Source organism: Acomys minous, assembly GCF_964271855.1.
Source record: "Acomys minous genome assembly, chromosome: 7".
In the NCBI taxonomy this organism is placed as follows: Eukaryota; Metazoa; Chordata; class Mammalia; order Rodentia; family Muridae; genus Acomys; species Acomys minous.
Window position 1 is genome coordinate 16,420,745 of NC_140488.1, and position 26,284 is coordinate 16,447,028.

The window sequence follows — 26,284 nt, forward strand, 5'->3', positions numbered from 1 at the left end:
AATGCATGCAACAGCATGACATATAGCAAGTATTCAAGAAATGATAGCTATTAAAATTGTCTCATTACTCCTTAGGGAAGGCTCACAGATCCCCAGGGAAAGATTTACTTAGTACTTCCTGTCTTTTCTTTAAATAGTCTCTATTTCTTTCTGTTCACTCAAAAAGCTACATATTTTTTAATTAATTTTTATGTTTGAAAGTAATAGATGTTTATACTTAAAAGCTGAACTGACTTCAAAGGCCTTCCAATAAAAGATCATACACTTTTTCCAACTTCTGATCTGCGTTCTAGAGTAATAACTTATAGTAATCTTAGGTGCTTTAGTTACATATTTCCACAAAAAGTCCTTGTATCAATACCTTCTTGTTATGCTGTTGTGAACAAATGATTTGAGAAAAACAACTTTAAGGGGGGAATATTTATCTTGACTCATGATTTTGTAAGACTCATGTCAGGAGCGTTTTTTTCTGGGAAGCAACAATGGGAGACAAAGTCCGAGATCAATGCAAACACAAGAGGCTTTTATTGACTCGTCGCTAGGGGTCTACCTGCCAATTTTCATTTGTTCTGGTTACTGTGACCTGTAGCTCTAATTGGTTGGCCCCAGGTGCAAGCTCCTAGGAACAATTGCTAGCTGTGTGCTTGTGGCTCTTCCTGGAAACTCCGGGGGCGGGGGGGGGGGGGCGGGGGCATCGGCGTCAGGTGCTCAGGCCCTGAACACAAAATGGTGTTGATTTGGTCTCTACAGTTTCAGAGGTTTCTGCCCCTGATTAGTACAGTCCGCTATCCTGGGCCCGAAGACATTGTGGCTAGAAGACCATTGAAGGAGGATGTGATGGAACACAGTGGCTTACTTCATGTTGTGGAAGAGGAAGAGCAGGGGCATCATACCCTCAATGGAGCCCGTATCCCCCAGTGACTTACATCCCTTCTTGACTTACTTCCCTAAACCAGGTGCCACCACTCACTACCTCCTAACAATGATGTTGGTGTATTTTCTAAAAATAAATTTTATTAATGTATTCTTGTTACATCTCAATGGTTATCCCATCCCTTGTATCCTCCCATTCCTCCCTCGCTCCCATTTTCCCCTTACTCCCCCCCCCCCATGACTGTGACTGAGGGGGACCTCTTCCCCCTGTATATGCTCATAGGGTATCAAGTCTCTTCTTGGTAGCCTGCTATCCTTCCTCTGAGTGCCACCAGGCCTCTGTTGGTATATTTTTAAGGTCCATTTTTATTTTGGATTCTTTTAGTCTCTTTTTCCTTACTCCACCCCAATCCCTTCCAACATCCCACACCAGGTAGAAAAGAAAGAAGGTTAGTGCAGAGAGGGGGTGTAGTTTTCCTTAGCCCTTTAGGGTCCTTGGGTTCTTTGGGGGCAAATCCAATCTCCATTTCAAGATATCTCCAACTTCTCAAACTGCATCAACAGCAACCAGGAGCAGCAGGGTAGAACACCAACAACCTCCTTCTTTCTCAAAGCCTCCTCCCCCATCCCCAGTCATTCTCTTGGTCTGGCTTTTATCCTGACTGACAAAGACCACGCCCCCACACAAGGTACTTCACAGCTGAGAAAGATCACTCACCCCTCCCCCATGAGTCAGTTATCAGCTGTGGACAAACTGAAGCAGCCCCCACACCCTACACCTGGGATTAAAACACAACCATGTTTACATATAAACCAAAACTACCCAACAGAACACAATCAACATGAGTCCCTCAGCAGACTAATCCTCTGAAGTGAAGGGCCTGATGTTTCTATCACCTCTCGATACCTAGATGTACCAGCTTGGGACCATGTCATCAATACATACATCTTTTGGAAGATATTTTATATCTAAGCCAAAACCATCAATATTTCTTGATCACTCAACTATCAGATAGTATTACTTTTTAGTATGGAAGACAAAGATTTAGATTGAACACAATACAGCTCTCTTCTAATTGTTCTGCCATCATCCTGTCAATAACCTCAGAAGCAAGCACTTTAACACTGTGCTACATCCCCATTTCTGACATTAGATTTAAATAGTTTTAGCTATGTAAATTTCTATCACTGTGGAGCCAAGTCAAGTTGTATTATAAGTGATTTATTTTCTTGAGCAAATTTCTGTTTTCCTTTGGACTTAAAAATTAGTTTTTTTAAAGCTGGGCATGGTGGTGCATGCCTTTAATCCCAGTACTTAGGAGGCAGAGGCAGGTGGATCATTGTGAGTTCGAGGCCAGCCTGGTCTACAAAGCAGGTCCAGAACAGGCAAGGCTAACACTGAGAGACCCTGTTTCTAAAAACCAAAAAGAAAAAAAAAAGTGAGTTTGTGTTACTTCCAGTAGTGGTTGTCTATCATTAATTTCTTGTTAGTTTTTCATCAGGCTGTAAATCCTTTCTTTTTAATACTATTTCCTATATAGGCAAACACATTCCTCCTAGATCTTCTATCTTTTGTTCTTTCCTTTAGTCTCTTTAGATGTCCAACAGAACGGCTTGCCTTGCATTTCCAGTCATTATCACCCTGAGAATTCTCTTTTTCTTTTATGTTTATACCTGTTTTCTGGGCCCCATATCTTCTTTCTCGATTTATATTCTTATTTGACGAAATGTATACAATAGTAGCTTCCTAAAAATGGAGGTTCAAACTTTATATCATTAGGATGTAACTGGGATAGTGGGCTAATTTAGTGGCACAGCACTTGTGTAGTCTGAATGATGCCTGGGATTTGATCACTAGCAAAACACACAGACACACAGGGACAGACAAACACACACACACACACACACACACACACACACACACACACTCACACACACACACCATTTACTAATTACTACTGCTCAGTGTACAGTCACTGTTCCTCCATACATGTCTATTTATATTACTTCGTGAAGCATTTTTACTTCTGAATCTTTGCTGTTTCTCTGAGTTGGGACACTTTCTTGCTTCCTGACCCCATCCTTTTAATGGGAAATTCTAGAATGTTGCTTGCCTTTCAAAGCATGAATACTTGCTAGAATACATCTGCTTCTCCCTTTTGAAAGCAAAACTGTATGAGATCATCCTCAGTCCCCTTGGACTTGTGCCATTCTCTATGTTTATGAACCTCATCTGTCAGTATCCTAGGATACTGTAATCAATATAGGCTATTTAGAGCACAATAATAGGGAGCCCTGATCTCATCTGAAGAAGTAACATTTAAGCTAAGACATGAAGTATGAATATCTAGGACAAGCAAAAGCATTCCAGCAGAGAAGTTTGTCTATGCAAATGCTATTGGAAGAGAGCTTGGGAAACTCAAGTTATTCCACCGAGCCGGGTATGTCGGAGGGACAGTTGCCTATTTGACGCTAGAGAGAATTCAAGATCTTATAGGTGATATTTGGGAGGGTTCTTGCTTTGCTAAAAAGCAAAGGGAAGCCCCTGAAAAATCATAAGAAAAAAAGTGAGTTTATAGTATTTTGAGACAGGGTCTCTACCAAGCTGGCATGAACCAAAGGCAATTTCCCTGCCTCATCCTCCCAAAAACTAGGATTACAGGCATGAAACAACCACCATTCCACTATGAGGGACTGATATGATCCATATTCCAAAAATTTGGGGGGGTTATTATGTGAACAGTGATTTGGAAAGGATCAACAGGAAGGGTAATATGGACAAAATTGTTCTTAAACATCAAGGTCAGCCTTGCAACAAAGAACATTTTGCATATGCAAAAATTGTCTTAGGAGATGGGTCTGAAAGCTCAGTATACAGAGCAGCTGAATTTCTTCAACTTGCTAATAATGGGCTATTTAGATTCTAAAGTAACAGTTTGCCTGTTTTTTTTTTTTTTTAATTATAGGACTGAGTGGAAGATGTAATTCTTCCTCACTATTCACTTCAGGCCGGATTTACTGTATTCCCATTTGATCTCCCTCACAAGGTGGCGGGCCTGCTGTAGTGTAGCATTTGTTCTGCATTCCTTCTAGAAATCTTCCAAAGTAGAAAGTGGGAAGGTGCAGAAGACATGGGATGGGAGTCCGGACAGAGAAGGGCTCCTGGGGGCTTTGCCTGGAAGTAAGGCAACTGGATCGCTGGCTTCAAGCTTTATCTCTAGTCCAGTTGAGAAGAGGTCAGACTCCTTCCTGAATTCTCTGGAAACTGTGGCTTCTGCTGCAGTCAGCTGACATTCCGGAAAAGTTGTCATTATGTACCATTACTGGCTCTGACAGTTTCAGCAGGCAGAAGTTAGTTTCTGTAGCTCTCTTTATGGAGTTTGTTGAATAGAAATGCTAGCTGATGGTTTGCTTTTCAGAGTTATCCACAACACCTAGGTTTTCTTTGGAAATTGTGAAGAGGCACTGAAAGAACAAAAATATTTTCTTCTTGTATTAAAAAATATCACAAAGGAGTTTGACTTTGTGGGATGTTTCTGAGAGTAACTCTAATCTCAGGTTGAGCTTGAGATAGGGAAAATTGCTTTTGCATAAATCTTATGTTTTGGTATGCACAGTTTGTTTTTGTTTTTGTTTTTGTTTTTCGAGATAGGGTTTCTCTGTGTAGCCTGACTTTCCTGGATTCTCTCTGTAGATCAGGCTGGCCTCAAACTCACAATGATCCACATGCCTTTGCCTCTCAAGTGCTGGAATTAAAGGCATGTTCCACTATGCCTGGCTGGAATTGCATTTTTATAGTGAAGCAAATTAGTCAGGACTCATGAGTATAGGTGTTGTGCTGAAATAAATTAAAAGAGCAAAGAGACAGTGGAATTCTAATCAGAAATGAAATTGAGCAACAATTTTACTATGTCCCGAGGGATCTTAAAATCACTGCTTTTAAACCATCAGTAAACAAACAAAAAAACAAACAAACAAAAAAACAAAAAACAAGTGTTAGAGAAGATTGAAAAGATAATTTTGAGTGTCCAATTTTTAAAGTTTATCTGCACTAATCTATAAGCAGAATACATTTTCCTCCTTCTGTTTAACAAAACTAGATGTGGGAAAATTATTCACCAGTAAAAACTTCCACCCCAAACTGTCTGAATTAGTTTCCTACTCCTTATTTTGTTGAAAAGTTTATATTTTATTGATAAAGATTCTAGACTTCTACTTGGATTGTTATCAGACTTGGGGGTTACAACCTGTGACTCAAGGCAGATCTGGCCACCTTAATGAGGCAGTTAACAGAGCCAAATTAAAAGTGGAAAGCAGAAAAGGATTTATTCAAGCTCAGCATGGGCATGGTGGCACACAACTTTAATCCCAGCACTCAGGAGGCAGAGGTAGGTGGATCTCTGTGAGTTCAAGGCCAGCCTGGTCTACAAATCCAGTCTAGCACAGTCAGGGCTGTTACACAGAGAAACCCTGCGGCGCCCCCAAAAGATTTATTAAATGTAGTCACATTGATAAAGGACAAATAAATCCAATACCTCTCCCTGCAAAGGCCATCCACCTCATAGCAGTCTCAGTCAAAGTGTGGTCCCACCTAACACTGCCTTATTAGCCCACTACATCTGCACTTCAGTATCATATAGTAAGGTGCTCTGATAAATTGTTAGAAGTGTGTAAAATCTCTTCTCTGGACAAGTTCTCTCTCTGGCAGGGGGCTTTTCCTTCACTAAGTATGGGATTCCTGGGCAAATTCCCATTTCATTGAAAACCACAGTTTCAAAAATGTGATATAGTTGGGCTGAAAGACACAAGTGTCTCTTTTTAATATCTTCATTCCTCCCAGGCACATTACAGAAAGAGTGCTGATAACTTCCTTCACTTCCCCATTCCAGTATTCAGAATAGTGTCCCTCTCATAAAAGTTATTCAACAAATAATTAGCTAATGAAGTTAATTCCTATGTTCAATGAAAGCAAAGCCAGGAAAGAACAACTCTACTTAAAAGCAATTCTTTGGAGGTAGTAGACAGCAAAATCTTAGTTCTGTGTAACAACAGATTTTAAGGATTAAAACAAATTAAGCATCCTAATATCTAATTAACACAAATTTAGGATTTCTTTAAAAAGCTGATTGTGGTGGCCACATGCCTTTAATCCCAGCACTTGGGGAGGCAGAGGCCGGTAGATCCATGTGAGTTCCAGGCCAACCTGATCTACAGAGTTCATCCCAGGACAGGCAAGGCTACACAGGAAAACCCTTTCTCGAAAAACAACAACGACAACAAAAGATTTCTTAAAAATCATTAGACATATCCTTAAGGAAACAGAGGAGTCATAGCAGCGGAAGTAAAAGTGGATTTAACCTCTAGGCAGTTAGGACCAGTTAGGAATGAATTTTAACCTCCCACATTGGCAGTTGTGGTTGGGCTCCTCTCTCATCTCAGGAACCAGATCAGACTTCATAGCTTGTTTCTAAGGATGCTTTGGGATTTTAGCTTTCATTTGTAATGCCCTGCCTGCATGTGCCCTGGTTCCTGCCTTGACAGACTGGCCGCTGCATTCTTTTTCTTTGGTTGCCTTGTACTTTCCAACAGACCTCTCCCTCTTTACCTAGGACTTTGTCCCCTGGCCTCCTCCAAAGCCTTCCCACATTCCAAGGCCTAGGCTAATCTCCAGGAGCCCCGTTTATGGCCTTGGCCCAGTGAACATTTCATGGTTTCCAGGAAAGCTTTTTCAGACCTTTTGTAAAAATATTAACCTCTTCTTTTTCCTTTGGCATTAGAAATCATTGTAGTTTTCACGTGTTTGGACTTTGTAATGTCACTGTGGCCAGCCTGCTGGGGAGGTTTCTTTTTAACACATTGTTGTTTCCAGCTTCTAGGAAGCAAACAGCTAGTAAATGTTTGTTGAAATCTAACCTCAGGGGGTAAAGTGGGAAGTGCTCTAAAGCTCTTCAGGACTTCACTTAGGTCAAGGGAGTGCCTGGTAGGGGAACAGACTCTAGTACAGAATCCCCTTTTCCCACTTGTTTAATACTTTACTATGTTTATAGAAGAATTTAAAGTTCTCAGCTGACAGCCTAGGGCCCCACCTCAGAGGGCAGTGGAAAAAAAAAAAGGAGGGAGGGGGTGAGTGGGAGCCCAGAGAAACTGTCCAGGCTCAAGGGAATTCCTGCCTAAGCTTTCATTTTACTTTCTCAACTTTTGTATATTTCAATTGTAAGTTAGCAAGTTAAGGGCGAGCAGAATTTCATGCTGCATAAATAAATGTTGAGTTCTGGGGAAGGCGTTCAGCATGCGGGGCTTTATGTAGTTTATCGTTTTCATCACATTTCCCACAGCTAAGAATCCACCCAGTGTTTCTGATTTCCGCACGCAGCTTGTAAGAACCTTGGTTCAGCTCTATAGTCCCCACAGTTTCCTTCTACAACTGTGTGAGCAAACCCTAAGCGGGCATGTGGGGGAGCTCCCAGCCCATAGTAGCAGGCTGATAGAACCGTTGGACTACAATCCCCAGGGTGCACTGGGAGCATTGAAAAGGGCGGGTGATCTAGGAGAGGGTGGCAGGGAAATCCCGCCCCGCTGCGCAGCAGCCACGACACAAAGCCCGACTTTACAACCTCCCTGAGAAAGTGGAAGTAAGAGGGTTTAGGTGGGGTAGCTGGAAGAAAGAAAACCCAAACGAGGGGGGAAAACCCAAACGAAACCCCAAATACGAGAAGGTGAAGACGCTTAGTTGGGAGCCTAGAGGGGTACCTCTCACATTTGTAGCCTAGGAGGGGGCGGCTTTTGTAACTACTCCCGCCGCCCGCGCCGCGCCCCGCCCCGCCCGCGCTAGGGGGCTCCTCAGTCTCCCGTTAGCCCGAGTCTTCCCTCCTCAGAGAACCGCCACTGAGTCAGGAAGCGGGGGCGTCCGGCGGCCTCGAGGCGGGCCGCACCGAGATTCTTCTCAGCCAGAAGTGCTGTGCAAAAGCGCGGGGCCGAAGGACTACGAGTGAAGCGGCGCAGCGGACGAGTTAGGGCCGGGGTGAGGGAAACCGTGGCTCCTCACAAGACACCTGGGAGCAGTGTCAGGCGAGGCGCGGGGGCGCTCAGGAGGGGCGTCCATTGAAGGTAGCAAGCGGGGAGTCGGGCGGGGGGCTTAGCGCCAGGAAGAGTGTGAGGAGCGGGGTGCTGAGGCGGGCGCTGACTGGGGCGGGGAGGGGAGGGGGGAACTGGAGTGCCCCCTCCATCAGGGAGAGCCTAACGCTAGGCTACCATCCCTCCCCCGCGCGCGCGCCGGGCTCGCTTCAAGGCGGGCTGCAGCGGGAGCGCCTGGGCGGTGCTGGGGCCAGATAAGGGGAGCGACGGGGCCGCCGCCCCCGGGCCGGGCGGGCCAGGGCTGGGGGCGGGCCACGGGGGAAGGCGGGGCGGCGAGCGCGCGGGCGGCCGGGGGCGGGGGCGCGCAGAGGAGAGGAGGGCAGGCAGCGGGTTGGTGGCGGCGGCGGCGGCGGTGGGGCAGCGAAGCTAGCTGTCCGCTTTGCGCCGCGGGCCCACGCCGCAGTGTGGTTTGTGGACCGCGCCTTCCCAGACAGCCCAGTGGAGCCCAGCTTGACACCCCGCAGCCTTGGACGCGATGTTCCGCTGGACCCTCAATCGTTTGGTGAGTAGTACACTTGGCTGCAGTTCCAGGCGTAACGGGGGTGGCTGGCTTACTGGTCCCCTTAGCTCCTTCCTAGTCGATGTGTGAGGGGACAAGTGGGACGATCCCCCCCTTTCCCCCCTCCCCATTTCCATTTTAACGGAAGCAAGCTGCTCCGGGTGGTCTGGGTGAGAAGGCAGGTGGGGTTGTCGGTGTCCCACCCCAGCGCCAGGACCTTTCAGCTTAGGCTTCCCGGGGCTCTGAGGAACTCTGCCTCTAGACTGGGGATCGCCTTGGAGCAGCAGACTCAGGGAACTCGGGGCGGAGGTGGGGGGGGTGCTCTTCAGGGATCCCTCAGTTTCCCAATTAGTGGAAGATGGCGTTTGATTATCTGGGAGGAAGCTTTCTTTTGTTTCCTCTGCCACGAGCACATGGAGGTAAACCTAGACCTGTCACTGTGGCCCAAAAGAAGAGCTAGGGGGCCAAGAGAGCCAGAGGCTAAAACGGGATTCAGCCTCGCCCCGGCTTCTGCCAGGCGGGCTGACCAGAGGCCAGGCAAACTTTGAGGACTCAGCCCCCCACCCCCCCAGCTCACCTTGAGGGCCAGATCAAAATCGAGGACCAAAGCCAGGGTGGGCTGGGGCCAGCAGCGACAGTGGGGAGGCTGCGCCAGCGTTGCGGAGCCTGGATCTGAAGTCTCGCATAGGACCTTCTGCTCTAGCCTTGGAATCTAAATGGCAGCTGACCTCCTCTGACCACCTTCTCTCCCCTCCCAAGCCCGCAGGAAAGGGCTTGAATTTCTTTGGGGAGTTTGGCATGGGGGACAGGCAGTGATTTCTGGCTGCTATTGACTTTTTGGATTAACCTGTTTACTCAGAGGGTATGTTAAGAACGGAGCAAAGTAGAGCAGTTTACTTATACGGGGCTGTTTGTAGCAACTTCCCTAATTTCCAGAGGAGGTGGCGGGACTAAGGTTTTATTTCTGCCAGGGATGTTAAAGAGAGCATTCATCCTAAAAATTTGATTTCCTCCCTAAAGTTATTGGAAAAAATTCTTTCCCTTTCCATCTTAGGATAGACTTAAGAACTTGACAATTTGGTAACTTTTGTGCAATTATTTTTAATTAAATAATTGCTAACCTATTTTTATTAGGTCGGATAAATTTGCTGTCATCCAAACCCCCCTACATTTGAAACTTTCACAAATGCCCCGTGCTTAATAAATATACTTAGTGCATTCCCTTTTAGGATATCATCAGCATAATAATACTCCGTTAAGATTTTGCTGAATGTTTATTTTACTCAGGCAAAGAAGGTGGAGGCGATGATTACCTGTGGCACTGAGCAGTCAAGGTTGTGCACATCAGGGCTCTCAAGAGCCATGGGGAAATGGATTGTGCTAGATGCTTTGCTGAAGCAAGTGACTACCATTTGTTCTCACATTTAGCCTGAGACTGTAAAAGAGCATTATACCTCTGAGTTCTGTTTCACATAGGTTCTCGTGATTTTGAAGTGTTGTTTTGGGGTGATAAAAAGGGAAAGGTGACAAAAAAGCTAATTGTAATGCCTAGCAAAAAGGGTAATCTTTTCACATGGCACTCATATGTTAGAAAATAACTGGCCTCCAGGTCATATTAAATTCATTAGTATAAAATTAAGATGCTGACATCCTCATTTTTTTAAGGCTTTGGACAGTTGAAATTAAACAGCCAATGTTGATCCAAAAGCACTTCCTATTCGGTTTTCTTTTGCTAAGAGTGATCTGCATTGTAGCTGTAAAAATTAAGCAGTGCTGGCCCATAAAGCTAGGGCATGCAGTAGAATTTGCAGCAGCTGTTGAGGTGCCAGCTTGCTGGTACTTTGCATCTCTTCCAGGATTTCTGCAGAGGCTCACTTTTTGCTTATACTAAAGAGAGCTTTGACCTTATTGTTTCAACTCAGATGTCCAACTGCACACATTTTACCTCACAACTCTGTCTGGATAAGTCTGCGAATTGGTTCCAGTGTCATAAGCTGGAAGGTTCTTAGGAGTTCTGAATGAGCCCTAGGCCCAGAGCAAGGAATTGAACTGCAAAATCTCACTGCTAAAAATGGCTTTAAATTTAGGGGATGGGGTGGGCCAATTTTAAATCCCTTAGATTAGTAAAGCATGTGCTATTGTCATCTACAGGGAGCGTATTCTTTTAGTAGTACACACATTTAAATCACTAGATCAGTAAATTAAAGATTTAATTGGAACTTTCAGACTTACACAGCCCAATAGATGTAGCCCAAGTTGTATGTTATCCTTAGAATTATTTTAATATTTTTGAGATATGGCCATGCCTTCTTTCAAAATCAGTTATGCTTTTTTGGCAGGCATATGCATCTGAAATTGACTTTGAATGTTACATAACTTATAGTAGTTTTAGTTGTAGTTGTTGGTCATTGAAAATACATGTTAAATCAAGGCTTTTTTTGTATCTTAAACCTGGTATAGGAGGTAAGAATCACTTAGAAATCACATCATCTTCCATATCAGTTGTTTGTTGAGTCATTTTTGAAATGTCATTCCGTTTCCGAGCTCCTCTTTTTTGAGCTAAAAGAAATAGTGATTAGTTGTACATTTTAAAGACTATAACATGACATAGTTGCCACTAATAATTGTCCTAAATCTCATGTATTACAACTTAAAAAAAAAAACTTGAGACGGGGTCTCATATAGTACAGATGACCTTGAATTCCCCATCTTGCTTCTGTCTTCAAAGTGCTGGGTTGTAGGTGTTTTTCTACACTTTCCAGTAACCGTTTCCTTTTGACAGCCTTTGGCGGGGTTTTGCTTGTTTGTTTTATTTTTGGTTTTTGAGATAGGATCTCTTATATAGTTCTGGCTGTCCTGGAACTTACTGTATAGACCAAGCTGGCCTTGAATTCAGAAAACCACCAGCCTCTGGAGTCCTGGGATCAAAGGCATGTACCGTGACACCTAGCTTCTCATTTCTTTTTGTGGATATTGTTGCTCCGTGGTCTAGGCTGGCTTGGAAATCTCTCCAACCCACTGCTTTAGCTTTTTTAGTGCTAGGATTACAGATATGCACTACTTTGCCCAGGTTTTGACAGTTTTGAATAAAAGGAGAATAGTGGATTTGGTGTACAGCATTTTGGGATTTAGGCCTGTGGGGTATCTTAACAGCACTTCTTGTTCCTAGTCAACATATCCATAAAAACAACAAATAGGTAATAATAGCTTTTCCTGTTCAATTATTTTGCTTCAAAGGTACATATTTTATTAGAAGTCTGGACTAGGTGAAATTTAAGATGAAATTTAAATTTAGGAGTCATGGACTTTGATGTCATCTGTCTTTTAATAAAATCTGTAGTGATTATAGGAATTTTATAGTCTTGTATAAAGTTTTATAATCCATAGGCTTAAAGGCTTACTGACAGTCTGTCATAAATTTTTCCTTTTTAGATTATTAAATTATTTCTTGGTAAAGATTCAAATAATATATCTTGATAAAATAGACAAAGTGATTATGTTGAGTGGGTGTTATCAATTTGTTGAAGGGATATTTGACAGTAGAAATCATTGATAATAAAGCTTAACGGTAGTGGGGAAATGAGGATAAATTTGTATCACTGATTCTAGAAGTATTCAAACTGCATTGGTTCTATACAGATAATAGCTTATCAAAGAAAATGGGAAAATAGGCTGCATCAAGAAGAATGTAAATTTTAAATAAGGCTAAAAATGCAAAATAAAAATTAATGAAATAGGTAGGTAATTTATTACTTTGAGTCCAGGGTAAGGCCACTTTAATTAAACAGTACGAATAGAGGCAATTAACAAAATAATTCACATAATTGCTTTTTGTTCCAGGAGCAGGAAGGTTCTTAGCTTCCTTGTGAAATTATAAGGGTAATTAGAATTTTTTTCTGTTTCATTTCCTTAATAAACTTGTCCTGACATTGCCAAGTGTCAAACATACTGATCTTATTTTGCTGTGTTTTGAAATATGCCTGTAGGTGTGGGGTGCAATAATTTTGTATTTGCGTAACTAACAAAGATCTATACATTTTGGCATCTACCAGATAGTTCTGGCACTTGTGAGTTTGACAGTTGAACTTGTCCCTACCTAAAAGCAACCATTTTACCACATCACATTTGTTATAATTGCTTTTTAATTTATATAGCTTTCTAAACTAGTCTTTCTCCAATAGGAAAAGATTAAGCCCCAATCCCTAGGGCACATATTGTATGTAATAGATTAAAATTTCCTAGATAGTTTGAGGAGAATCTCCAATAGACAAAGGCTGTTCTAGACTGAAATTGTGGGTAGCTTTTAATGCTATACTTGGTACTTAGTAATGTAGTTTTTTTTCCTTAGACAGGATTTCTCTGTGCAGCCTTGGCTGTCCTGGACTTGCTTTGTAGACCAGGTTGGCCTTGATCTGCCTGCCTCTGCCTCCCTGAGTGCTAGGATTACAGGCGTGCACCACTGTGCCTGACCTTAATGTTTAATGAATTGATGATTTTGATGTTTAATGAATAGCTTGAGAATACAGCTTTTAAATGTTTCAAATAGATAATAATCTTTACTATGAGCAGTGATTTATATTAAACCCCTTTCTTGTTCAGAATGATTGAAGAGTGGGGAGTTCCAGTTTATAAGTATTGGGGATAAATCATGTACCAATTAGCTGTTTCTAAGAATTACAGTATAAAGCCTGGCTGTGGTGACGCACACCTTTAATCCCAGGCCTCTGAGGCATTGGTTGGCACATCTCTGAGTTGTAGGCCAGCCTAGTCTGCAGAGTTCTAGGACAGTCAGGGCTACAAAGAGAGACCCTGTCTGGAAAAAATTACAGCATATACATCAAATGCTGAAGCTATACTGACCATAATATATTTTTTGTAGGTGATTAAGGCATTTTATGGTATTGGACATAGTGTTTCATTCAACAAATACTAAGCACCTACTACTAGGTGGGTACTGTGGTAGGTTCTGGGTGATATATTGTAAGCAATGCAGATAAGATGCCTATCCTGAGTGTTTTATTGTATTCATAATATAGCATAATATATAATATATAATATAGCATAATATATACAGAAAGCATGATGACTGTACTTTTTAAATGTGTGGTATCCCACAAAATTTGATCCTTATGAATGAGCTAATGTTATGTACTTACTATTTGTATTAATACTAAAAATAGATTATATGATTTATTATTTTCTAGTGGTTTTGATGCCAGATAAAAATTTGGCTGCAACTAATACCTTTGATATGCTTAGGAAATTGTTCTTTTGAAAATAGTTTTTAGGCTGATCCTTATGCAAAATGAGAAACTTATTTAGGAATGATCCACTGCAACTTGACAAAAAAGATAAATCAATATCTTTTCTCCCATTCCCCTCCTCTCCCCTCCCCTCCCCTCCCCTCCCCTCCCCCCACTTCCTTTCTCTTCCTTCACTACCTTGAAAGAGTCTTGCCAGGTAACCCTGGTACTTCTAGGCTTTTATGATGGGAAAACAGTTTTATGTGTAACTCTTTTATCCCAGAGCTTCCATCCTGCTTGCAAAAAAGATACCTGTAGGCATGTTTCCAAATCAGGTACCACTCTTAAAGCTAAGCTTTCTCTTCGTGCCTCTGGTCTTTTTCTTTTCATTCCCTTCATTTTTTTTTAAAGAAAGGGTCTCACTGTGTAGCCCTGGGTGGCCTTGAAACTACTTAAGTAGACCAGGCTGGCTTCTAAATCATACAGATCTACCTGTGTTTTGAGTGGCAGCATTAAAAGTGTATGCCAGAACAACTATTTTCTAATATTTTTTAAAGTTAGTTTTTATGGGTATGGGTGTTTTGCCTGCATGTGTTTCTGTGTACCACCCATGTGCCTGGTGCCTGTGGCAGACAGAAGGGTTAGTGGACCACCTCTCTGAGGCAGTATGACCAGTGACCTCTGGAAGAAACACTTTGTCTTTATGATGTTCAATGAATTAGCTTGTTTTGCGAATTCTAATACTGAGTGGAAAAACTCAAGGCTGGTTGCGTATCAATTTTGGTTGATCAGTTCTTTCAAAGAGGGCAGACATATAGGATGCAAAATACAAACACATTTTTTTTCTCCCTGATGTTGAGTTTCCTATATATCTGTAGTGCTTTATTGTCTGAAATCCCTGAGATGGGGCGCTTTCTCCTGTTGGATAGAAGAAGGTTCTGACTTTTCCAAGTGAATTTGGTATGCTTCACAAGTTTATTTCTTCTCACTTAAGGTTTATTTTCTCACCTGAAGTAAGTGAAGATCAGCAGTAATCATGAAGCAAACATATTAGTGGAATTGCGGCATATGTTAATAGTACTGCAGATTAATGATGAATGAGTGTTCAGCACTGCAGATATGGGCACAGGATGCCCTTATCCATATTGGCAGACAGTCCCTCAATTCCTGCAGTGTACAGATGGATTGCTGGTTTGGCTGTCTTCTTGATTATAAAAGATGCAGTGTTTAGATGGTATTAGACTACTAATATCTGGTTTAGGAAGTTGATTGTAATTTTTTTTTCCAGACCGGGTTTCTCTGTGTCACCCTGGCTGTCCCAGACTCACTCTGTAGACCAGGCTGGCCTGAACTCACAGAGATCCACCTGCCTCTGCCTCCCTGCGTGCTGGGATTATAGGTGTGCACCACTGTGCCTAACAGTTGATTGTATTTTTAATGTACAGACTATCACTGATATCATTCTCTATACTTAATAGGATCTACCTGGTTCAAGCTGGTATCATTTCTTAGGCTCCTCTTATAGCATTAATGTGACAGTACTTTTCCTAGTCCAGTATTCTTCACCAATATTCTTGGAACAATCAAAACTACCACCACCTCCTTCCCCTCCCCCTCCTCCTCCCCCTCCTCCTCCTTTTTGGTTTTTTGAGATAGGGTTTCTCTGTGTCACCCTGGCTGTCCTGGACTCACTTTGTAGACTTGCCTGGCCTCGACCTCACAGCAATCCACCTATCTCTGCCTCCCAAATGCTGGGATTAAAGGTGTGTGCCACCACACCGAGTGAAAGAGAACCTTTAAATCATTCTCTTTTCTTGGCATTTTATAGAACAGTAATTAATATGCTATCATTAGCTTTAAAACATTTTAAGTACATTTGTATGCCTTTTGTTAAGTAGGCTTGATAACACCTATTCTAATATCACTAACACATCAAATCTACTTTGAAAACTGAAGATGCAATGTTAACTCCAGAAGACCTTTGTATTACTTTTGTTTGTTTTTGAGATAGGATTGTGTCTATAGCTTAGATTGACCTGGACTCATTATTTAGCCCAAGCTGACCTCAAACTCTGAATCCTGCTTTAGCTTCTCAAGTGATAGGAATATAGGCATGCCTATCTGCTTTATGTCATTTTACTCATTGTGGCTAAGTATAATTTATTTGAATTCAGGATGGCCCTTAGTATTTAATGCAAAGACTATAGCAAAAAGGCAGAACAGTTCAGGTATGGTGGTACATGCCTACAAACCCATTGATGGGAGGATAATAAGCCCAATTTCAGCTATATGTTGAGTTCTAGAGACCCTGTCTCAAATATCCCAAACTAGGAGTGTGGGGCAGAGTGCAGACCATGAAGGATTTGCACTTAACCTTGTTTGTAGGGTGCTATGAAATATTGACAGTGAAAGAAAGTTACTTCCCCAAGGTCAGTAAGCTAATGAGCATTAGAGTTGAGTCTGTATTTGATACTAATAGAAATCATACCTTTTCCCTGCTTCCACAACTATGGTTCCCAATTATAAGTCATTTCTTTTCATATTGTTGTCAGCATTCCCTGTTTGTCACTTTCAGCAGAAGAGCAACCTGCCAGGTAGTAAATTGATGCACTCAGTGGGGGAGCCAGGAAGTATTGATGTTTCTGCCAGTTTAGCATCAACACTTGCTGGTTTCCTCTCTGGAGTATCACCAAGTTCGTGGATTTCCATTTGAACTTTTATAACTGTCCAGATCTCTCCTTGCTCCATATATTTGTCCATGTTCCCAAAATTCATTTGCACATTTCTCACATCTCATACGTATCTTAGTTCATAGGCAGTAAATATAAAGATCCTTTTAGGAAATATAATTCCACATAGCAAGCACACTGATGAATATTTTTATTGTACTTGTACACACACACACACACACACACACACACACACAGGGAGAGAGAAATATTCTTGGGCTAATAAATTTAAAGCAATATTTATAAATGTTTTATTTCAGGACGAGTTTGTGTTGCATAATCAGGGAAATCCTCAGAAATATATTTCTGGTTAGTCTCAAGTTTCAGGCTGTTTGTTGTTACAAAGGAAAAGTAACAATTCTACAGCAATCCTGTAGATCATCAGGGAGTGGAGACCAGTAGAGAACTGTCACAAATAAATGACAGCTGGATAGAAAAGATTATGTAAGGCATACCTGTGTGTAAGCGGTGGGGATGCCCTTTAAGCTTCACAATTAATCTACTTGTGGCAATGTGGATTAAGGTGTCTGTAGTATAGTTCACAACTTAATTTACTCCAGTTCCTTTTCCTTTCATTTTAAAGAAAACATAGGCTGGGAAGATGGCTCACTGGGTAAAAGCACTTGATAAGTGCTTGAATTCAGATTCCCCAGAATCCACACAAAAGCCAGGTGCAGTAAGTAGTTCAAGAGTCTGCAATCCCAGTACAACCATACTGGGAGATTAGAGGCAGAGACAGGAGAATCTCCAGAAGCCCACTTACCAAAGCAGCGGTTCTTGGATTGAACAAGGTGAGGATTGAAAGTTTCTTTCTCCCTCTCCCCGCTCTTCCTCCCTCCCTCCCTCTCCCTCCCCCCTCTCTCTTACTGTCCCCCTCCTTGCCTCCCCACACACACGGTGGGGGTGGGCAAGGGGGTTTGGTTCTAGCTTGTCAAGTAACAAGGATAGTGTAGGTATGTGCCACTGTGCTTAGCTTGGGCTTCTTTTCTGAAAATGTTACATGAATCATAAGCTGTTACCTGAATACTCATGTCCTGTTAAGGGCTATAGAGGAATATAAGGTAGAAGCTCTGTTCTTGAGACAGAAGATATACATATACAATCAATCTTCATATGAAGCCAATAGGTCATCACTATCTGATTGATTAATTGACTAATTGATTAAGTCAGGGATACATACAGCCCAGACTGGTCTCAAACTCTTAATTCTGCTTCTTTCCACCTTCGCAGTGTTGGGATCACAGACATGCATCAACATGCCTGCCTGCGGCCTCTTGAATAGTATATGAAGTAGACATTTGGAATGAGGCATTGGCTCTTACTTTAGATTAAGAATACTAATACAGTTTGCTGTAGTTCTACCCATATTACGTAGTTAATCCCTTCAAAGTCTCTTCCTAATATCACAATGAGGGCTAAGACTCCAGTGTGTAAATTTGGGAGGGAAAGGACACGAACATCTAGTCTATAACATAGTATGAAGAGTACACCCTTGCTTTTCACTGCTTGGTTTATAAAAGGTGATAATAAAACTGGATATCAGGAAGCTTTAGATCTCTACAACTGTACAAATTTTCTCATAAACTTGTTTCTGAAATCCATGACTCCATTGTTCTACTCTTTTGATTTGAAACAGTAAAATGAAGACTGGAATGGAATTCATATTTGAGGTAAAAAAAATCACTACTTCACAGAAAACTATGTGATTGGTTACCTCATTTGTGTGGCCTAAATAATGGGTAGATATCTTCAGAAATTTTATAGGTCCAGGGTATTGATTTATTATCTTTACTGCTGATGGTCATTTGTTCTTTTTATTTACTTATTTAATGTGCATGGGTGTTTTGCCTCTGTGTGTGTGTGTGTGTGTGTGTGTGTGTGCGCGCGCGCGCCCTCAAGAGGGCAGAAGAGGGTGTTGGATTTCATGGAGTTAGAGATGGTTATGAGCCACCACGTGGGTACTGGGAATCGAACTCAGGTCCTCTGGAAGAGGAACAAGCTCTCTTGAATGCTGTGCCATCTCTTTAGTCCTGGTGTTCATTTGTTTTTGAAACTGGGAATCAAACTTTTGTTTAAGATCACATTCTTTAACACTTCTATTTCAGGTCCATTAGATAACATGACTATGAATAGGTATTCAAGACTATGTCATTCTAAGAATAGAGCATGAATTGTGATTTCTTTTTATGACCAATGTATCACTACACCAAACTGGTGTTACTTTCTCAAAATTGGCATTCTAGTCCAAGTCATTTTTGCCTCTTTCATATTTGTTGATTTTCTACTTTTCTTTGACTTAATAAATAGTACTATTCCCTGTGGTACTAGTAATAAATGGAGTAGCCATCTTTTTACAAAAGGTTTATTTATTATGTACACGGTGTTTTGCTTGCATGTACACCAGAAGAGGGTACCAGATCTCATTATAGATGGTTGTGAGCTACCATGTCGTTGCTGGGAATTGAACTCAGGACTTTGGGAAGAGCAAGCAGTGCTCTTAACCTCTGAGCCATCTCTCCAGCCCCAGAGTAGCAATCTTTTATACTGTTATTTCTTTCCCTTTCTTTTTCTGTTATATCTGAACCTATGTGTGTATGTCGGGGTGGGGGGAGTGGGGTACACATAAGTGTGCAGATGCATATGTAGGTGAAGGACAGAGGATAGCTTAGGAACTACTCACATTATTTTAGAGCCAGGGTCTGTCACTAGGACCTAGGGCTCACCAATATATTAGGCTGACAGGCTGGGTGGCTGTCTGATGAGTTTCTGGGATCCACCAGTCCCCATTTCCTCATCACTGAAATTACAGGAATATGTTACTACACCTGGCTTTTCACTTGGGTTCTGAGAATCAAAGTTCTAGTGCCTGAATGGCAAGCAGTTTACTGACTGGGCTATCTCTTCAACCCCTCCCTTTTCATCCTCTTCATTTACTCTATCAGCAAACACAATAATTTCTATATCTGAAGGTGCCTTTAATAGCTGCCCATTTCTTTTTCATGACCAGTACCTTCCAAGTCCAAGCCAGTGCTCTTAAATTTATCTGTACCATTGCAATAGATGATCTTACCCATTTCTGTACTCCTCTGTACAGCAGTAGAGGGATAGTTTACAAATAAATACCTCAAGACCTTCGATGACTTTCCACTGCTTTCTGGATTTGCTCATACTGTTCTCTCTGTCCCTTGTATTTGTCATTTTCTTGTAAAAATTGAAATAAAGATAATTCATATAAAAATCCATCATCTTAGAGTATACATTTAACTGGTTTTCAGCTGTTACTTCCAGTTTGTTTCCCATACCCACCTGATAGTCCGAGATCTACTTTTCTCTACCAGATTTGCCAAATTACATTTCACATAATTGAAATAATACAACTGAGTTTTGTGTCCATACATGTAATCCTGATAGGCTGCGGCAGGTTAGGATGTTTGAACAAGTCGAGCTTCTATAATGGGCCCACAATATATGCTCTAATGTAACTTTTTAAAAGCATATTTTCAGTGTTCTATTATATCCTTATATCAGTACTTTATTCTTTTAAGGATGAATAATATTTTATCATATGGATATACCACATTTTATGTATCTGTTCCTCAGCTACTTTTTCTTGGTTGTGAATAATGCTGCTTTGAATTTCTTCGTATTTGTATTGATATGTTTTCAATTCTCATGAGTATATATTCAAACCTTCTTTCTGTTTGACTGCACTCTGCACCAAATTCTGTTTTTTCACCAGTAGTAATGAATTTGAATTTTGAACGAGAATATTGACAATTTTTGAAAAAATCTGTTCATTGGCTTTTTTATTTTTTATTTTTACTTTTTTGGTTTTTGGAAACAGGGTTTCTCTGTTCTGTGTAGCCTTAATTATCCTGGACTCGCTTTGTAGTCCAGGCTGGCCTCAAACTCACAGCGATCCGCCTGCCTCTGCCTCCCAAGTGCTGGAATTAAAGGCGTGCACCACCATGCCTGGCTGATAGTTACACTTTTTTAGTTTTACACTGGCCTGAATGTTTGGAAATGAATGTAGACCCATGTCTTTGTTAGTTCTCTGTTCTAGTGTTAAACTCAGCCCTATTATATTACTTGCTTGGCTAACAATAAACGAAAAGGACTATTTTGGTGTTAGGCTATTGAGGACAGGCTTTCTAGAGAGGAAGACTACTGCAATTATTTCTAAAGAGATACTCATCTCTTTGTGCATGCAAAATGGTGGTTAAAGACAGGCAGTTCTTGTATTGGCTAGCTGAGTAGCAGCTGCTAGGAAACAGTAGGCCTAAGTAGCCAATGGGAAGTAAATGGATGTTTTATGCATGTATGTACTTGAGAACCAATAATTTAATGGAAAACTGGATTCCTTGATTATTGTAGTCTAATTCATCCGAAATGATGGCAGCCATAAACAAGGGTCTCACTTCATGAAATAGATGCTGTAAATGCCTTCTATTTGCTGTTGGAGCTTGCCATGGTGACGCATGCCTTTAATTCCAGTACTTGGGCGGCAGAGGCAGGTGGAGCTCATGAGTTCGAGGCTAGCCTGGTCTACAAAGCAAGCCCAAACAAGCAAACAGAAAGTTGTAGTTGAGGCTGGAGAAATGGCTCAGCAGTTAAAAGCATTGGCCACTCTTCAGAGAACTTGGGCTTAGTTTCCAGAACCCATATGGCACATCACAGCTGTCTGAAACTCTGTTTCAGGGAATCTAACACCAATGCACATAAAATAAAAATAAATACTTATTTTTAAAAAGTCATTGTCATTTGTAAAACTAGGTTATACTATTGACCTTGATGAAAAATTACTAGAATAGCTGTAAAGGAGTGTAATTAAATATTCTTGTATAAATTTACATTGGGTTACTTTTCAAAGATATTAATGAGGCAGTGTAATCAAAATAAAATCAAATGTAATCAAATCAGAAGACATAATTGATTTTTAGAATTCATGTGTGGAATTAATAATTTGAGGTAATTATGAAATTTTCGTTGCATTAATAAGTATCTGCTTAGTTTCTAATATCTACCTATTATTATGTAAGCTTTTTCAGGTAAGGGACAGGACATGTTTTTAATGGTACACAAACTACCAATATAAATTGGGGAAAAATCACTTTCATTTAAAAAATAGAATCTTTAAATTTTTTAACTTTTATTTTTAATTTATGTATATGAGTATTTTGCCTGCATTGCCTGTGTACCACATAATGTGCAGTGCCTACAGATGCCAGAAGAGGATGTTGGATCATCTGGGAGTGGAGTTACAGATTTTTGAGAGCTGCTATGTGGGTGCTGGGAATTGAACCCGAGTCCTCTAGAAGCGCAGCTGGTGTTCTTAATCACTGAACCTTTTCTTCTTCCCCAGACATTATCTTTTTTCATTTTATTTTATTTTTATTTTTTATAGGCTCAGAGAAGAGTTTTTTGTTTGTTTTTTTTATTATTATTTAATTAATTTATTCAGATTACGTCTCAATTGTTTTCCCAGACATTATCTTTTAAAATCTGTAATATTTGGTACATATAAAGCAGATAAAAATAAAATGCATAATGATGAATATTTAAATAAGTGCCTAACTTGAGAAATTACAGTGTGCTTACTTACAATACTACTGTCACATCCCACCTACTTATCTACTATTAGAAAGCTTTCAGCTTTTGTTTTGTCCTGTGTTGTTTTTTGAGACAGAGTTTCTCTGTGTAGCCCTGGCTATATAGATCTGCTGGCTGGCCTTGAACTCAGAGATTTGTCTGCTTCTGTCTTCCAGGTGCTGGGATTAAAGACCTTCATCATCACTCCCAGTGAAGTTTTCTCACTATTTTTCAAACCACTACTTGTTTTAAGCCAGATGTGCTGATACACACCCATAATCCCAGCATTCAGCAGAAAGCAGGAGGACTTTGAGTTTAACATTAGCCTGGGTCACATGGTAAATCTGAGGCCATTTTGGGCTACATATTGAGACCATGTTTATGAGCAAGCCTGCATAAAACATTATTTAGTTTTCATATTTAGGGAAAGTGTAATACAATTTTTAAACTTATATATTTTAACAAGATTTTGTTTTATTTATGTATGTGTGCATTTGTGTCTATATATAGTAGTGTATGTACAGTGCGTGTGTTATTGTCTATGGAGGCCAGAAGGAGGACATTGGGACCCCTTGGTGCTGCTGTTACAGGTGTGTTTGAGCTTTTCAGTTTGGGTTGGTATTGGAATCTGAACTCTGGTCCTCGTGACTGAGTAATAGATTCTCTTTATCTCCTGCACTATCTCTGAAGCTCTTATAAAGTTCTGTGGGGGTTTGTTTGGGTTTTGTTTAACATATAGGTATAATTTACTCATGTTGAGTAATAATCCCCTTTGGGAAGTATACTAGTTAACTTGTCTAATCGATGCAAGAAATTACCTGACAAAAGCAATTTAAGAAGGGTAGATTTTGGCCTAACAGTTCCAGGAGATAGTAGTCTATCTTAGCAGGGAAGGCTTAGCTGCAGAAGCAGGAAGAGGCTGATCACATATTCATAGTTAGGAATTACAAAGCCTATTCAGTGTGCTTTTTGGTTTTTGTTGTTGTTATTGTTGTTTGGTTTTCCAAGACGGGGTTTCTCTGTGTAGCCTTGGCCGGTTGTATTGAACTCTTTTTGTAGAATTACAGGCATGTGCCACTGCCCCGGCTTGCTTTCTGTTTTTTGTTTGTTTGTTTTTCTTTCTTTCTTTCTTTCTTTTTTTTTTTGTTTGTTTGTTTTTCAAGACAGGGTTTCTCTGTGTAGCCTTGGCTGTCCTGGACTTACTTTGTAGACCAGGCTGGCCTTAAACTCACAGTGATCAGCCTGCCACTGCCTCCCGAGTGCTGGAATCAAAGGTGTCCACCACCATGCCCAGATTGCTTTCTGTTTTTTTATACTGTCTGGGACCCCAGTCTATAGGATGGAACAACACACAGTTAGGGTGGCTCTTCCTACTTCAACCAAATCTAGGAATCTTTCAGACACATCGCAGAACTTATTTCCATACTGATTATAAACCCCATGTTAGGGATCAAACTCAGGTCCTCATGCTGTCAGGGATGGAAAGCACTATGTAGACCAAGTTGGCCTCAAATTCACAGAAATCCAACTGCCTCTGTCTTCCACATCTGGCATTTTTCACACTTGTTTGTTTTTTTTTTTATATCTTTGGCAGACCTGTTTTATGAAATGTTATTTCCCTCTGTCTGGCCTGGTAGCACACACCTTTAATCCCAACACTCAGGCTGCAGAATCAGTCAGATCATTTCAAATATAATGCTAGCCTGGTCTTCACAGTTTCAGGGCAGCCAGAGCTACATAGTAAGACCTTGTCTCAAAGAAATTTTTCCCTCTGATTTTAATACATGTTTCTCATATTACTATTGAAATTAATCGTCTCTGTTCATGTTTGTGGACCTTTTGATGTTTCAGTGTTTCTGTGTGAGTGTGTGTGTGTGAGAACGAGAGAGAGAGAGAGGGAGAGGGAGAGGGAGAGGGAGAGGGAGAGGGAGAGGGAGAGCACTGATACTGAGTTATAGGGGTTGCCTGGTGGGGGTGTTAGTAATCAAACCCAGGTCCTAGGCAAGAACAGGAAGCACCCTTAAACACCTGAGCCATCTCTCCATCCTTTTGTTTTTGGTTTCAGACAGGGTCATGCTGGTCTTGAACTTGCTAGGTAGCCAATGATGGCCTTGGGCTCCTGATCCTTTTGCCTCTACCTTCTGATTGTTTGGGATTGCAGGCAAGCCCCACCACCACACATGGCTCCTTTTGTTTCCTAGGACATATTTTTTTCTGATGCTGATTTATGAGACATTGTTATGCTCAAAACATCATTCCTTTTTTGTTTGTATATGTTACACATATCTTATTTTAGTTTGTGGCTTTTTTGTGTTCTTCTACCCCTTTTGTTGATGCTGAAGCAATCACACTCTACAATTGAGCTATGCAGATCGCTAGCTCTTACTGTTTTTTTCAAAGCCTTTTCATAAACAAATGCATTAGTTACTTGTTGCTTTGATAGGATATCTGACAAAACCATCTTAAGGAGAAATTTACTTTGACAAGGAAACTATTAGTAACAGAAATATGAGGTGACTGGTCATTGGATTCACAGCTAGGAATCAGGAAGATGGATGCTTTCTCCTTTATTCAGTAGAGATAATGGGAAGTCCATTGAATATTGTCTTATTTTCAGGATGGGTCTTCCCTGCTTAAACATTTCAGGAAGTACCCTCTTAAGCACATTTAGACTTGGAGTTTCTCTTTGTAACATATCTGGCTTTAACTAGCTCTATAGACCAGGCTGGCCTAGAACTCACAGAGATCTGCCTGCCTGCCTCTGCCTCCCTGTGCCACCACACCACCCGGCTTGAGTTGTAGTTTCTTGATGATTCTAAATCCATTCAAGTTGATATTGAAGAATAGCTATTACAGCAAGTTTCTATTTTTTTTTAGATTTGTTTATTTCTTGTGTGTGAACATGGGTGAAGGATTGCCACAGTACAGGTGTAGAGCTCAGAGGACAACTTCTGGGAGTCAGTTATTTCACCATGTGAGTTGTGCGGATCAGACTCAGATTCTGAGGTTTCATAGCAAACACCTTTTGAGCTATCTTTACACCCACTCCCCCTTTTAACAACAACTTCTTCTTCTTCTTCTTCTTCTTCTTCTTCTTCTTCTTCTTCTTCTTCTTCTTCTTCTTTCTTCTTCTTTGTTCTTCTTTGTTCTTCTTTTACTTTTTTGTCTTTGTTTTTGGGGGCCTTTTTTGGAGCGAAGGATTAAATTGTTTTATGTTATCCAGGCTAATATCAAATTGCCTCAGCTTTTCTAGTGGTGAGCTGCAGGTATGTACTACTATGAGTTTTGTGTGTAGTGGTGGTGGGGAAGTCCTGTACCACCTCTGCACATGTGCATTGGCTAGAGGTGGTCTCCTTTCCTCTGCCCCTAGAATGTGGAATTATAGGTATCTACCACCGCATTTGTCAGATGTTTAGTTTATTTTATGTTTTTAGATGGTTATCTCATGTAGCTGATCCTATTGTGCTTTGTATCTGTTCTTCCTGAACCTGGAGCTAGGCTGGCTGCTAGCAGGCCCTAGCAATCTTCCTGTCTCCTCCCCCAATACTGACTCAGTCACAGGTGTGCATGAGCACCTAGTTTTTTTGTGTGTGTGTGTGTGTGTGTGTGTGTGTGTGTGTGTGTGTAGGTGCTGGGGATTTCGACTCAGGTTCTTTTGTTTGCTGACCAAGTAAGTGCTCCTGCCTACTGAGCCATCTCCCCAGCCTGAGTTTCTAATTTTAATGTAATTTTTGGGGCCTCTTTCTCTGTACTTATTTAAAACAAAACATTTATTTATTTGCTGCATTTTTGAGAACTGGTAATAAATTCAGTCTCTTCTAACCTTGGAGGGAGATCTGAAGCAACTGTAATGGGTAGGAGCAATAGTCATACTCATGTCAACCTTTTAGGATGAATTTATCTTAACACAAATCTTTTTTCTGTCAATCTATAGATGTTTTGTTTTCTTCTGCATAAGCATGAGTTGTAGTGGATACATGCTGAGTAATTGATATCCATTAAGTCTCTTGTCCCAGTACCAAAACTTTTTTGAGACTTTTTTTTTTGAAAATAGCAAATTGTAGCAAATTTTCTCTGTGGTTTATCCCCATGGTTAAGATTTGCCATGATGGACCAGGCATGGTGGCACATGCCTTTAATCCCAGCACTCGGGAGGCAGAGGCAGGCAGATTGCTGTGAGTTCAAGGCCAGCCTGGTCTACAAAGTGAGTCCAGGAC

At 41.1% G+C, this 26,284-nt stretch overlaps 1 protein-coding gene across 7 annotated transcripts in view; it reads left to right on the plus strand.

Moving 5' to 3' along the window:
* Positions 1-7,447: 7,447 nt before the first annotated feature.
* ATP11C (ATPase phospholipid transporting 11C (ATP11C blood group)) overlaps positions 7,448-26,284 on the plus strand; it is a 159,656-nt gene continuing 140,819 nt past the window's right edge. Inside the window, exons 1-3 of one of the 7 annotated variants that reach the window (XM_084790701.1) lie at positions 7,448-7,589; positions 7,749-7,980; positions 8,411-8,509. In XM_084790701.1, the coding sequence (XP_084646827.1) occupies positions 8,483-8,509 (27 nt within the window). In that variant the 5' untranslated portion in view covers positions 7,448-7,589; positions 7,749-7,980; positions 8,411-8,482. Of the gene's footprint in view, positions 7,981-8,410; positions 8,510-26,284 lie in introns of all 7 variants that reach the window. The other 6 variants (XM_084790702.1, XM_084790699.1, XM_084790703.1 and 3 more) reach the window with 6 other exon arrangements.